The sequence below is a fragment of the Nomascus leucogenys genome, chromosome 17, assembly GCF_006542625.1.
Source record: "Nomascus leucogenys isolate Asia chromosome 17, Asia_NLE_v1, whole genome shotgun sequence".
NCBI lineage: Eukaryota > Metazoa > Chordata > Mammalia > Primates > Hylobatidae > Nomascus > Nomascus leucogenys.
This window is the reverse complement of record NC_044397.1, coordinates 94,547,024-94,560,339: the sequence shown is the minus strand read 5'-3', so window position 1 is coordinate 94,560,339 and position 13,316 is coordinate 94,547,024. Positions and strand designations below refer to the sequence as shown.

General features: G+C 65.1%; 1 protein-coding gene across 4 annotated transcripts; it reads left to right on the top strand.

The window, feature by feature from the left end:
- The first annotated feature begins 1,549 nt into the window (after nt 1-1,549).
- Nucleotides 1,550-13,213, top strand: MIDN (midnolin). 4 transcript variants are annotated; one of them, XM_030796907.1, is made up of 9 exons: nt 1,550-2,825; nt 4,056-4,695; nt 5,726-5,813; nt 6,003-6,065; nt 8,107-8,235; nt 8,320-8,634; nt 9,061-9,217; nt 9,573-9,845; nt 11,063-13,213. In XM_030796907.1, the coding sequence occupies exons 2-9, from the start codon at nt 4,463-4,465 to the stop codon at nt 11,338-11,340; spliced, it is 1,536 nt and encodes a 511-aa protein (XP_030652767.1). In that variant the 5' UTR covers nt 1,550-2,825; nt 4,056-4,462; the 3' UTR covers nt 11,341-13,213. The 4 variants fall into 4 exon arrangements, with proteins under 4 accessions (XP_030652767.1, XP_030652764.1, XP_030652768.1 ...); XM_030796904.1 differs by having other exon boundaries at nt 9,058-9,217; XM_030796908.1 differs by lacking the exon at nt 8,107-8,235 and having other exon boundaries at nt 9,058-9,217.
- The last annotated feature ends 103 nt before the right edge of the window (nt 13,214-13,316 follow it).

Below are 13,316 nucleotides of genomic sequence, written 5' to 3'. Positions count from 1 at the left end.
CTGGGACTTAGCAGGGGCCCAGCGGGAGGAGCTGCTCACTCCGGGGACCCCCCTGCCCCCACCATCAGGGAGGGTGTGAGCCTTGGAGCCAGGCCTCAGGACACCTGAGACACCTGACGCCCGGAGGGCACAGCCCGTGCTGGCTGGATGCGTCCTGGAGCGGGAGGCAGCCAGGGTGGGGCCGGGAACCAGGCGGTCAAGGCCCTTCCGTGAGGGCGGCCTCGGGCTCAGTGGGGCAGGACAGAGCACAGCATTTGTCCCCATCACACCAAGGAACAACCCGCTCAACCATGGGGACGCTGAGTATGGGAAATGGTGAGGAAGCGCTGTAGCACGTTTATTCATTTAGCCTCTGGCTCTGGGCATGTGGTCCCCAAAGGGCCACACACTGGCTCCTGTGAAGCCCAGCATGTCCCTACAACTCGTGTCCCATCCCACTCCCGACCAGACCGAGGTGACCGTGTCCATCCCACTCCCGACCAGACCGAGGTGACCGTGTCCATCCCACTCCCGACCAGACCGAGGTGACCGTGTCCATCCCACTCCCGACCAGACCGAGGTGACCGTGTCCATCCCACTCCCGACCAGACCGAGGTGACCGTGTCCATCCCACTCCCGACCAGACCGAGGTGACGGTGTTCAGGGTTCTCCCACAACCTGTCTCCCATTCCACTCCTAATCAGACTGAGGTGACAGTGTTCAGGTGGCAAAGCCACACATGAGAAGCAAGAGGCAAGGAGGGAGGTGGCGGCTGCTGGCCACTCACAGGGGACCCCAATATCCTGCCCGGGCTGCCCATTTGGCACCAGCCCACAGCTCCCTCCGCCACCTTTGTTCTCACTGGAAGCAGAATGAGCCTGGCCCTGTAGGTCCTACCTGGGGCCCCAGCCTGTCACCCAGGCCCCATTCATCGACCCTGCCCCTTCTCCCTCCAACTGGGTCCAGTTCACTAAGCTCCCAGAACTGCTCAAGCCATTCCCACTTCCTGGACCATCATCTTTTTTTTTTTTTTTTGAGACGGAGTTTCGCTCTTATTGCCCAGGCTGGAGTGCAGTGGCACAATCTCAGCTCACCACAACCTCCGCCTCCTGGGTTCAAGCAATGCTCCCCCCTCAGCCTCCCAAGTAGCTAAGATTACAGGCGCACACCACCACACCTGGCTAATTTTTATATTTTTAGTAGAGACAGGGTTTCACCATGTTGGTCAGGCTGGTCTCAAACTCCTGACCTCATGATCCGCCCGCCTCAGCCTCCCAGAGTGCTAGGATTACAGGCGTGAGCCACCGCGCCCGGCCTTTTTTTTTCTCTCTTTTTTTTTTTTTTGAGATCGAATCTCGTTTTGTCACTTAGGCTGGAGTGCAGTGGCACGATCTGGGTTTATTGCCACCTCCGCCTCCCGGGTTCAAGCGATTCTCCTGCCTCGGCCTCCTGAGTAGCTGGGACTACAGACACGTGCCACCATGCCCAGCTAATTTTTGTATTTTTAGTAGAGACAGGGTTTCACCATGTTGGCCAGGCTGGTCTCAATCTCTTGACCCTGTGATCTGCCTCGGCCTCCCAAAGTGCTGGGATTACAGGCGTGAGCCACCGCGCCCGGCCGCATCATCTTTTTTATATGACAAACTCCTAGTCATTCCTCAAACCGCAGCCCCCGTGACCCCCTTCCACGGGTTATCCCAGCCTCTCCCTCTCTGGCCTAGCCCTGACCCTTCGGGGCTGGGTGTGCCTGTCAAGGTGGGGGCCACAGCTGCCGGGAGCATGGGTGGCAGCCGGAAGGAGAGCTGGGGAGGAGCGCAGCCCTGGGAGGGGCGCCCATGGCCAGGGTGGGGGTGGAGGTGGTCAGGCCAGATAAAGGGAGGAGCCAGATAAGTGGACAGGAGGTGCTCCAGTAGGGATGGGGTCCCCTTCTCTGGATAGAGGGGCAGGACGGGGCCCACCTCAACCAGGGCCGTCCTCAAAAAGTCGACTGGGAAAGGTAAGATCTGCACACCACATTCGTGTCTCATTGGCTGTGGCCTCAGTTTCATCTATAAAATGGGGTAATTCCCACCCCAAAGGCTGGGAACCAGTGCGTGTCCTGCATTAATGGGGGCGATGGTCCCAGAGTGATCCTGCTGCATCCCCTCACCACACTCCCACCCACCCTGGAGAAACTGAGGCTGGGAGAGGCCAGTTACCTCCCAGGGTCACAGCATAGCTGGCTGGTGACTGGCTGGGCACAAGGCAGGCCTGGCACTGGCTAATCGCTCCATAAATGCCCTCTGAGGTCACCATTGACAGATGCAGGAGGCCGGGGCTGACCAGGGCACCCCCACTCTAAGGCAGGTGACTCCAGCCTGTTTTCCTGGACGACGGCCGCTGACTCAGGCCCCTCTTCCCGTCCCCCCCACGCGGGCGCCCCCAGGCGGAAGCACCGGGCCTGAGGCGGCAGGAAGGGGGCGGGGCAGGGAGTCGCGCTGTACACCCCGAAACCCTGTCCCGGTGACGATTCGGGGTGCATCCCAGCCGGCGGCGAGGCAGGCCGAGACCCTTGGCTCGTGGCATTCAAGGGGAGTCCCCCTATGAACTGCGCCAAGCCTGGGTACGGGGTGGCCCAGCCGTCAAGGCGCCCCAGGGCCCGGGCCGGCAGGCAGGGGCGGGGGCCAGTCTGCGTCACCGCCCGCCCGGCCCCCCGCCCCCCTGCCCGCCCAAACTCCACCCCGAGGGAAGGCGGCGCGGATAAAGGCTGGGGGCCGCCCGCTTGGCCCAGACCGGCCCGGCCAGCGCGCATTCAGCCCCAGACGAGGGTACTCGCAGCACTTGGAGCGCAGAACCTGTCGCGCCCGGTGAGTGTTGGGGGGGACCTGCGGGCCGAGGAAGGGTCCCCACTCTAGATGGCTCAGGATGCCCTCACTTTTCTTTGTTCTTGGGACAGGACGGATCCGGGTGCCTCCGGTCCTGGGAAGCCCCCCAGGGTGCGGGGTGGGAGGGGCTCCGCGCAGCCAGCGCCGCCCTGGCCGGACCTCAGCCCCCGCCCCGCCCCCCGGGGCACTCCCCCTTCACCGGGGGTGACCTTGAACTGGTTGCCGTTCCGCTCTCCGTTTCCCAGCCACACGGTCCCAGTCTCCGGACTAGAGTCTTTCGTCCCCGATCGGCGTTCCTCCCCCGCGCGCAGCCCCGTCGTCTTCCTCCCCTGCCAGGGGCAACGCGGCGGCGCCCCCTCCCCGGGACTCCGGGCGGCGCTCCCAGTCGGGCCCGGCAGAGGGCGCGCCCGAGCTGCTGACTCACCGCATCCCCCGAGCGCGCGCGGGCGCAGCCGGGGACGCCGCGTCACGTCACGGCTCGAGCGGGCGCGCCTCGGGGAAACGGGTTCTGCCCGGGGCCGGCGGGTGGGCGCGCGGGGCCCCCGGCAGCAGCCACTCGGCCACGTCACCGAGGTGCGGGCGCCCCGCCCGGCCCCAACTCCGCCCCCACGCACCACGCCCTCCCCGGGGCCGCGGCCCTAGCCTCATCGTCGCCCGCCCGCCCCGGGACCCCGGCCACGAGGCGCGGACTTCGCGCTCCCGCTTCCGCTCGCGGCTCTTCCCGGACGGACGCGGCGGGGTGGCCCCACGACTTCCTGCCCCTCCCGGCGCCGGGAACAATGGCCCGCGCCCCCTCCCGCTCCTAGGCCGTTCCCCGGGGATCGCAAGGGGTACAAAACCCGTCTCCAGACCGGGGTCCCGCGACCCCCAGGGCGCGCCCGCCCTTTGTTGCTGGCTCCGGGCGCTTATGAATGGCTGCGGGCGCGGGCGGGGCGGGGGCGGGCGCGGAGAGGCGCCAGCCCCGCCCCCGCCGCGCTCCCCTTGGTCGCCTTGGCGCTGGGGGCGGGGCGAGGGGGCGGGCCCGGCTGCCACGTGGGGCGGCGCCGCGGCGGCTCTCATAGGCCCGGGCTCGCGGCCGACTGGGCGCTCGGCGCGCGGCGATTGGCCGGCGCGGGGCCGGCGGAGTAAGTAGTGAATGGGAGGGGGCGGCGGCCCCGCCCCCTGGAACGTTGATACATTATAACTTTTTTTTCTTGTTACTTTCACCCCCAGATCCTCCGAGCGGCGGCGGCGGCTGTTGCTAAGGGAGGGGACGCGCGAGGAAGCGCGACCCGGGCGGCAGACGGCACCCAGCGCCACCGGCCGAACGGCGCCCCCTCCCCAGGACCCTTCCCCGCGCCGCGCCTCGGTCGCGCCCGCCGCCCTTTAAAGGAGAAGCAAGTGCCGTCCCCACTCCCGGAAGGCGCCCCCAGGAGCCGGAGCGACCTCGGAGCGCCACTCGGATTTTGGATTTCGGTCTCGCATTCCGCGGCCAGGACTTTCTCGAGGAGGACGCGCGCTGCTCCGCGCCCCCGAGTGCCCGGAGGACCCGGCAACCGGGGAGCCCCTCGCCCCTGTCCCGGAGGCGCGGCGAGGATTGGCGGCGCCCGCCGCCCCCAGCCCCCCCGCGCGCGCCGGGGATGGAGCCGCAGCCCGGCGGCGCCCGGAGCTGCCGGCGCGGGGCCCCCGGCGGCGCCTGCGAGCTGGGCCCGGCGGCCGAGGCGGCGCCCATGAGCCTGGCGATCCACAGCACCACCGGCACCCGCTACGACCTGGCCGTGCCGCCCGACGAGACGGTGGAGGGGCTGCGCAAGCGGTTGTCTCAGCGCCTCAAAGTGCCCAAGGAGCGCCTGGCGCTTCTCCACAAAGACACGTAGGTACCGCGCGCCCCCGGCCGGCCGCCCCCTCGGGCCCCGGCCCCCGGGCGGGAACAAAGAGCGCGCCGCGCGGGGAAGGCAGGGGGCGGCCAGACGGGGGGCGGGGGCGCGCCGCGCGCTCTCGGGCGCCCTCTGCTCGGCCTCGCCTGCCTCGGCCCCCTCCCCCGTCCGGGGTCGCCGCACAAAGGCGGCTGCGAGGGCGTCCCGGGCCGGGCTTCGGCGGCCCCCCTTGGGGGCGGGCAGGAATCCCAGGGCGTTGCGGGGGTCCCGGCTGCGGGTGTGGGGGCCGCCGCCGCCCCCTCCCGCCTGCGTCCGCGCCGGCTTCCGCATCTGCTCGGCGGCCTCCTCTGCGTCTGGCTGTCTCCCCCCACTTGCGTCTCTCCCCCCTTTGTTCTCGCCTCCGAGCGCTCCCCGCAGTCTCCCCTCCCCCCTGGTATTTAAATCGCCTGCAGGCCCGGAGCCCTCCCCCCGCGGGCCTCTGGGGACACGCAGTGTCCATCCCAGCGGAGGGGCCCATCGGGGGAGGGGCGGAGGGGGAGGGTCTCCTTTGTCTGCGCGGCGGCGGCCGCCTGCGCCGGGGAGGGAGGAGGAGGGGAAGCCCGGCCCGGCGCAACCCCCAGGGCCTCTCTTCGGGCCGAAGCCCGTGGTGCCCACAAAGACGAGCCAGGACTAGAATTAGGGAATTGGAGGCAGGGGCTGCCCGGGGGGCGCGGAGGAAGGTGGCATAGAGCACACTGGGGGCCCAGACGAGGAGAAAGTGCCTGGTTGGGGTGCATAGGGGGTGCCAGAGTCCAGGGCGGGGGTTCCACTGGAGGGAAGGGGTCCGAATCGCCAGGATGGGGCTCCCAGCACCAGACGGAGATCTCTCTGCACGCGCTTAGGGTCCTGGATCTGGAAGCCGGGAAGGGGTGGGGGTGGGAACTTATCCGTCTCTCCCCACACAAGCACAGCCCTCCCCCGCGGCCTCTGCTTCCGCGTCCCTGTGTCGTCTCCGCGGAGTCTCATGCTCTTCCTTCCTCCCCCCAGCCGGCTCAGTTCGGGGAAGCTGCAGGAGTTCGGCGTGGGTGATGGCAGCAAGCTGACCTTGGTACCCACCGTGGAAGCGGGCCTCATGGTAAATGGCCATGGGGCTGCGTGCCCCCCGAGGCCCCCGGACACAGGCAGTAGCTCCTCCCTCGGCACCTGTCCGCACACACACCACCTGGGGCCCCCACCCCGCCAGCCAGCAGGGCCCCCCCCACCCCATGTTCCAGCTCACGATTCCGACCCCACACTCAGGCCCCTCTCCTGCCTCTTTTTGTAGTCTCAGGCCTCAAGGCCGGAGCAGTCTGTGATGCAAGCCCTCGAGAGTCTCACGGAGACGCAGGTAAGACCTCGCCAGCCCTTTCCTAACAGGGCAGCCCCAGGGGCAGGGTGCTTCGGCCACCCATGGGGCCTGGGGGTTGTCTGTGCTCCCAGGAGGCCGGGGGAGGGGAGGGGACGCGCCACCCCGCCTGGGTGCCAGCCCGGCCTGGCCTCCCCACCTCCTCTCCCCCAAGATTCACCACCTGACCTGGAGGGCTTTCTCTCCCACGGTGGCTGCCCTGGGGGAAGGGGACCTGGCTTTCACAAGACTGCCTGCAGGGTGACCTTGGCCCATGGGGCCTCATCCCCGCTCACACCCCGGCCTGCATCCCCAGCCCCCTCGGCCCCCACCGTGGAGGCCCCCCCAGCCACTGTGGCTTCCCCTGAGCGAGTTTCTCCTTTTTTACATTTCTGCTGGGGGCTGGGGGCGGCGGCCTGGGTGACTCTCCTTCCGCCTTCCGTGACCCCATCGTGAGAGGGTGGGGATCTCGTCACCTCCCTCCTCCTCCTCTCTCTGGCCTTTGTTCTCTACCCCGAAAGGGGAGGGGGCGGGGGCGCCCAGCCCTGGGGCCAGGGAGGCCTAGACAGGATGTTAGGAAAATATTTAGTAAGCGGCCAGGAGGGAGGCTGGGGCTGGCCCTCACCCGGTTCCCGGTTTTGCTGCGGACTTTTTTTTTTTCCTCCTCCTTTCCTCATTTTCTTGGCTGCAGCCAAGCCTTCCTCAGACAAGGGCCCTGGCCACCTCCCAGGAGGGTGACACAGGCCTCAGCAATCCGTCCTCTGCCAGGGTGGGGGACGCAGGCTGCCACCCGCCCCAGCAATGGGTGGCCAGCTTCCCGGGCCTCCCTGGCCCCGAGGCCCGCGCCCCCTTCCTCTTTTCCAGCGGCATGTAGAGTCCTGCCCTCTCCCTGCGTCGCGGGGGCAGGGCGGGGGCCGGGAGCTGGGTGGTCTGCCGTGGGGGTGGCCACAGCAGCAGCAGCAGCGGCGTGGGGGCAGAGCCGGGGTCCCGAGCCAGGGTGGGGGTTGCAGGTGATTTCCTGGGGCGAGTGTGAGCAGAGCTCCCCGCCGCTGGGGGGCTGCGGTTGGCAGGGGGCCCAGGGCGTGTTGGCTTCACACCCTCCTCCCTGGGTGCCTGCGTCAGGAAGGAGCTGGGTTGGGGGGGGCTGGGGTGGGGGTGCTGGGCGGAGACACTGGGCTCCCCAGGGTTGCTTCCCTGCCTGGCACCAAGTCATGCCCGCCCATTAGTCCTCCCCAGGGAGGAAGTTGCAGGGCGGGTGGTGGTGGGGACTCCAGCTGCCCTCGGGAAGCCACCCCGGGCCCTTCCTGCAAAGGCTGTCTTGGGGCAGCGGGGAGGGAGGCTGGGCCGCAGGGTGGGGGCTTCACCCTGCCCTCCTCCCTGCCTCCCTCCCCACGGGCCCCAAGCAGAGAAGGTTACGCCAGCTACTGCCAGCAGAGGAGAGCCGGGAGGGAGAGCTGGGAGGCGGTCGGTTCTGAGTCATCCCAGCCTATGTCACTTCTCAGAAACCTCCGCCCCCCGCCCCATCTCGGCCCCTGGGGAGAGCAGGGCTCTGGCCCGGACCCAGAGCAGGGGGCTTGGCGAGGACAGGGTCAGATCCAACCCACACCCACCCTGAACGGGGGCAGATTGAGGGTTTCTATGCCGGGAGCAGGTTGTGCCCTCCGGGACTGCAGCCCCAGGGTGCTCAGGGCCCCTTCCCGCAGCCTTGCCGCAGCCCCCTCGGCCTCGGCCCCGCCCAGGACAGATAAATATTTATCTTGAGAAAGCAAAGGTTAGGACAGAAGAACTCGTCCAGGAATTCCACCCACTTGCTGGCCCTGGTCACTTAGCTGGGAGGGGGCCTGAGATGGAGCCCCTCCCATATCCACAGGCAGAGAGGATCTAGGGGCCCATGAGGGTGGGGGAAAGGCAAAGTGAAGGTTGTTTGAGGTCAGTGACTGCCAGCTGGGCCCTGTCCCCTCTGGCCTCAGTTTCCCCTTGTAAGAACCGACCAAGTTGGCCAGGGAGGGGCAGGCCCCCGTCTGACCCGCCTCTGTCCCCACAGCCCCCAGCGGCGCCCGGGCCGGGCCGGGCTGGCGGAGGAGGCTTCCGGAAATACAGATTCATTTTATTTAAGCGTCCGTGGCACCGACAGGGACCCCAGAGCCCAGAGAGGGGCGGCGAGAGGCCCCAGGTCACAGCGCGGGGGGACTGGGCCGGGCTGGGCTGGGGGCGCCGCAAGCTGGGGCTCCCAGCTGACGGACCGCTCTCCTTGCAGGTCAGTGACTTCCTGTCGGGCCGCTCGCCACTGACACTGGCCTTGCGTGTGGGCGATCACATGATGTTCGTGCAGCTGCAGCTTGCGGCCCAGCACGCTCCACTGCAACACCGCCATGTGCTGGCCGCCGCGGCCGCCGCTGCCGCTGCTGCGCGGGGAGACCCCAGCATAGCCTCCCCCGTGTCCTCGCCCTGCCGGCCGGTGTCCAGTGCTGCCCGTGTCCCCCCGGTGCCCACCAGCCCGTCCCCTGCATCTCCCTCGCCCATCACAGCCGGCTCCTTCCGGTCCCACGCAGCCTCCACCACCTGCCCGGAGGTGAGCCTGGGGAAGGGAAGGGTGACCCTTGGTTGGAATCCAAAGGGTGGGCCGTCCTGGGAAGGGCTTGGGGAGGACAAGGACTCTTAGTCCCAGGTGAGTCCCTTGTATTAAGGGCTATCCTGTGACTTCGGGCTGGTGGGTGATCCCCCAGCCTAGATTGGTGGGGTGTCTCTAGATCCTGAGTTGATGGTCATCTCCTGACCTGACCTAGACCAGTAGATGGTCTCCTGACCTTTGACTCATGGGTCATTTCTGTGTCCTGGGTTGGTTGTGACCTCGTGACCCTGGGGTAGTTTATCTCTAAATCCTGTGTTGACAGGTCATCTCCTGACCTGGGCTGGTGGGTGACCTCTGGTCCCTGGGTTGCTGGTGATCCCCTGAGCCTGGACCCTGTGCTCACATGCCCCTTCCTTCCGTCAGCAGATGAACTGCTCCCCCACGGCCAGCAGCAGTGCCAGTCCTGGTGCCAGCACCGCGTCTACCCCAGGGGCCAGCCCTGCCCCCCGCTCCCGAAAACCCGGCGCCGTCATCGAGAGCTTTGTGAATCACGCCCCGGGGGTCTTCTCAGGGACCTTCTCTGGTAGGTGTCACACAGCACAGGCGTGAGCTCACGTGTGTCCCGTGACCCTGTGCATTTGGGGTCCACATCCACCCACAGGCGACTCCACATATTCTGGGCATACACAGGCTGTGTCCTTCTGCTCACTTGTCCCCCTGGAATCCCCCCCACACACGCCTGGCTCTGCCCCGGAGGCCACGGGTCACCAGGCGCCTACATACTGGGACGTGTACTGCTCCCGCCATTTTCCCTCGTGCACGTCAGCTCACATGCCCACCGTGCTGTCTGAGCTCATGAGCTCACACCCGTGGACGCCCATCCTGGACACGCGGGACTGTGCACATTGCCGGGCACTCACGGCGACCTCTGCCCGCAGGCACGCTACACCCCAACTGCCAAGACAGCAGCGGGCGGCCGCGGCGTGACATCGGCACCATCCTGCAGATCCTGAACGACCTCCTGAGCGCCACCCGGCACTACCAGGGCATGCCCCCTTCGCTGGCCCAGCTCCGCTGCCACGCCCAGTGCTCCCCGGCCTCGCCGGCCCCCGACCTGGCCCCCAGAACTACCTCCTGCGAGAAGCTCGCGGCCGCCCCCCCAGCCTCCCTGCTGCAGGGCCAGAGCCAGATCCGCATGTGCAAGCCCCCGGGTGAGTGGCCGCCCTTGGGAGTCCTGCCTTCCCCGCCTGCCTGGGCTTGTCAAGGCCCCTCTGTGTGAGCTGGTGGGCACAGGAGCAGCTGACCTGCCCAGGGGCCTGGGGGGGGGATGGCAGCTGCCGTGGCCATTGCTCTGCTCCAGCCCGGAGAGAAGGCAGCATGTGTGTCAGGGCACAAAGTGTCCTTGTGTGCTCCCGGGGGGCCCCAGGCCCACTTCCTCCTGACCCCCCGCTGGGGCACCATCTCCAGATGGCATTTGGAGCCTCTGTGAATGGCCAAGTCAGGCCTGGCAGGCCGAGGCGGGGCCAGAACCCACCCCTAAGCATTTCAGTGACTTGGAAAAGCAAGGAACACAACCCCCCCCCGCAACCTGGCCCCAGCTACTCCCAAACGGCGGGTTACTCCCTCCAGAGTCTCACCGGGGGGACTCCTCCCAGCTCAGTTTAAAAGTGGGAAACTGGCCGGGCGCGGTGACTCACGCTTGTAATCCCAGCACTTTGGGAGGCCAACGCGGGCAGATCACGAGGTCAGGAGATTGAGACCATCCTGGCTAACACGGTGAAACCCCGTCTCTACTAAAAATACAAAAAATTAGCCGGGCGAGGTGGCGGGCACCTGTAGTCCCAGCTACATGGGAGGCTGAGGCAGGAGAATGGCGTGAACCCGGAGGCGGAGCTTGCAGTGAGCCGAGGTCACACCAGTGCACTCCAGCCTGGGTGACAGAGCCAGACTCCGTCTCCGTCTCAAAAAAAAAAAAAGGTACAACCCCCAAGTATCTCCCCTCGGATCACAGAAGCGACCAAGCCCCCTCCATGTAGGACTCCAGGAAGAATGAGGCAGGACAGTCCTGACCTCTCCAGCTCATGGGGTTGAGCCGGAGAATTAGATGCCAGCTGCGAAGGTGGGACTCCAGGCAAACACCACCATGCCCAGCTAATTTTGTAATTTTTGTAGAGGAGGGTTCTCGCTCTGTGGCCCAGGCCTGTCTCGAACTCCTGAGGTTGCCCAGGCCTGTCTCGAACTCCTGAGCTCAAGCGATTCTCCTGTCTTGGCATGGTGGATGTGTCCTTGACCGTTTCTTTTGCTGACCTTCCTCCAGGGAGGGCAGGACTGTGTCTGACCTCAGGGGTATTTGCTGGGGTCTGGGGTGGTCCCCCTGTGTTCAGCAGGTGGAGGCTTTGGGAGTCACAGACCACTACCTCCTTTGCAGGGGACCGCCTTCGGCAGACAGAAAACCGCGCCACGCGCTGCAAGGTGGAACGGCTGCAGCTGCTCCTGCAGCAGAAACGGCTCCGTAGAAAGGCCCGGCGGGACGCGCGGGGTCCGTACCACTGGTCACCCAGCCGCAAGGCCGGCCGCAGCGACAGCAGTAGCAGCGGGGGTGGCGGCAGCCCCAGCGAGGCCTCCGGCCTGGGCCTCGACTTTGAGGACTCCGTGTGGAAGCCAGAAGTCAACCCTGACATCAAGTCAGAGTTCGTGGTGGCTTAGGATCTTCGGATCGGCCACCCTCGCCCCTCGCACCCCAGCCCAGGGCGGTGGGGACTCCGAGAGCCCCGGAGAGAGCGTGGGCCAGCCCTGGAGGGCAGGTGGCCACTCCCCCCAGCCAGAAGCCTTTTTTTCTTTTCTTCTTTTTTATTATTTTTTTCTTTTTTAAAAAAGTTCTGACCGTGGTTTCCTGGACTCTTCATGGGCTTTGCTTCCTACCTCCTTCACCCTTCACTCCTGCCCTCCTCTTCCTCCTCCTCCTCCTCCTCCTCTGTCTCCTTTCACCTCTGCGCCGGGTCGGTCCTTCTTCCCTGACAACGTTCCCCAGCTCCAATATGTAGCAGTCTCTCTGGATGGCGGAGAGTGAAGGAGACAGAGAAACCTGCCCCATCCCTTCCGCTGCCTCCTTTCCCCCCGGCCCTATTCAGGTTTTAAGTCAAAAACGTCGATGTGTCATTATGCACTTTACAGATGAGGGGAGGGGGCCGCAGCGCGCAGAACCCATCCCACCCCCCAGTGCAGATTTCGGGGTCTCCGCCCCAGGCCAGCAGCACCCACTGGGCTACAGCAAGCCAACAGGTCACAGAAGCCCACGAGGGGACTGTTTCTCTTCCACTCCTATCCTCTTTTCTTGGTCTCTTTTTGCATTTTCCTTCATTTCTTTAACAAGGAGAGCAAAGCCGTTTTAGCAGAGAGGCTGGGGCTGGGGTCCACACGGGGGTTTGGGTGCAGGGGCGTGGCACCCTTTCCTGCCGGGAAGGGAGAGGGGAACTACCCCCTCAGCCTGCTCTCCGCCCCGCCCCAGCCGGCGGACTGTGCTGTTTCCTCCGCCCCCACCCCCGTGTTTTCTGACCTCCTGCCTGAGTTTGGGGTATTTATAGACTATTAATTTTCTGACTGAGCCAATAGTGGTTGGGGAACTCTTGAAAAAGGGGAGAGAATGGCTGGGTGCTGGGAAGTTCCCCCCTCCGAGCCCTCCTTCCCGGCCCAACCTGAGGGATGTGGATTTGGGACTGTCTGGGGGCCCCTCCTACAGCCAGGATGGGAGGGGGTGCTGAGCTGTGAATCCCCTGGGCAGGGGGCAACAACTCCGTGTAGCATTAACCCCCGTGGCGGGGTCCGCTGCTGGTCTAATTTGGACCCCCCGCCCCTCAGTGCCCCTGCCCTAGGGGTGTCTGGCTCCAGAGGGGAGGGACAAATCCCCTACTGGGGCCATTTCAATGGGGTAGTTTTTGGATTTTTTTCCCCACTCACTTTTTATTTTTTAATGATAATGGAGATGTCTGGACCCTTCCTCACCCCGCCTGTCGGTCTTGTCCTGGCCCTGCCTGTCCCCCCCTTTGTTCTCGTAGGTGAACCCAGGTCCTCAACTCCCCCCGTTTATGTGTTGAAAAGTTAATGGTTTCAGATGTGAACATCACGTGGTATAACTGTAGCTCTGTAAATTTTTTTGTGGGAGGGTGGGCAGGGAGGGGTCCCAGAGGGTAGAGCTCACGGATTTTGGGTTTTGTTTTGTTTTCGTTTTTCCAAAAAAAAGAAAAAAAAAAAAGAAAAAAAAAGGAGAAAAAGGGGCGGGTTTGTTTTTTGAAGAACTGTCTTGGATACCTATTTAAATGTGTGTTCTGTTTTGTTTTTTAACGATTTTTAAATAACGTCTGTGCCTCCGCGGGTTGAGGGTGGAACCTCCAGGCAGGAACCGGCTCTCCACCCTCTGCCCGGTAAGGGCTGCCCAAGAAAGCATTACCCGCCCTCGGGGGGTCGGGCTGTGGGGGTCCCGGCACCTGGCGTGAGTTTCATGTATGAAAACATAAAATTGAAAAAAAAAAAACCTACACGAGCACCGTGATTTCAAGTAATAAACAGAAAATGAAACACATTGACTCCTGCCTGCTCACCTAGTGGGGGAATTTGGCCTCGGTTGGGGTGGGATGTCAGCTCAGGGAGTCAAAAGGGACGGACCTGGGTCCCAAGGCCCAAGG

What these genes read in the sequence shown, in the direction of transcription:
- MIDN (XM_030796904.1), top strand. Translation starts at nt 4,463, where the DNA reads ATGGAGCCGCAGCCCGGCGGCGCCCGGAGCTGCCGGCGCGGGGCCCCC. An exon ending in AGAGTCTCACGGAGACGCAG is followed by an intron (nt 6,066 to 8,106) that starts GTAAGACCTCGC and finishes CTGTCCCCACAG; the next exon opens with CCCCCAGCGGCGCCCGGGCC. An exon ending in CCTCCACCACCTGCCCGGAG is followed by an intron (nt 8,635 to 9,057) that starts GTGAGCCTGGGG and finishes TCCTTCCGTCAG; the next exon opens with CAGATGAACTGCTCCCCCAC.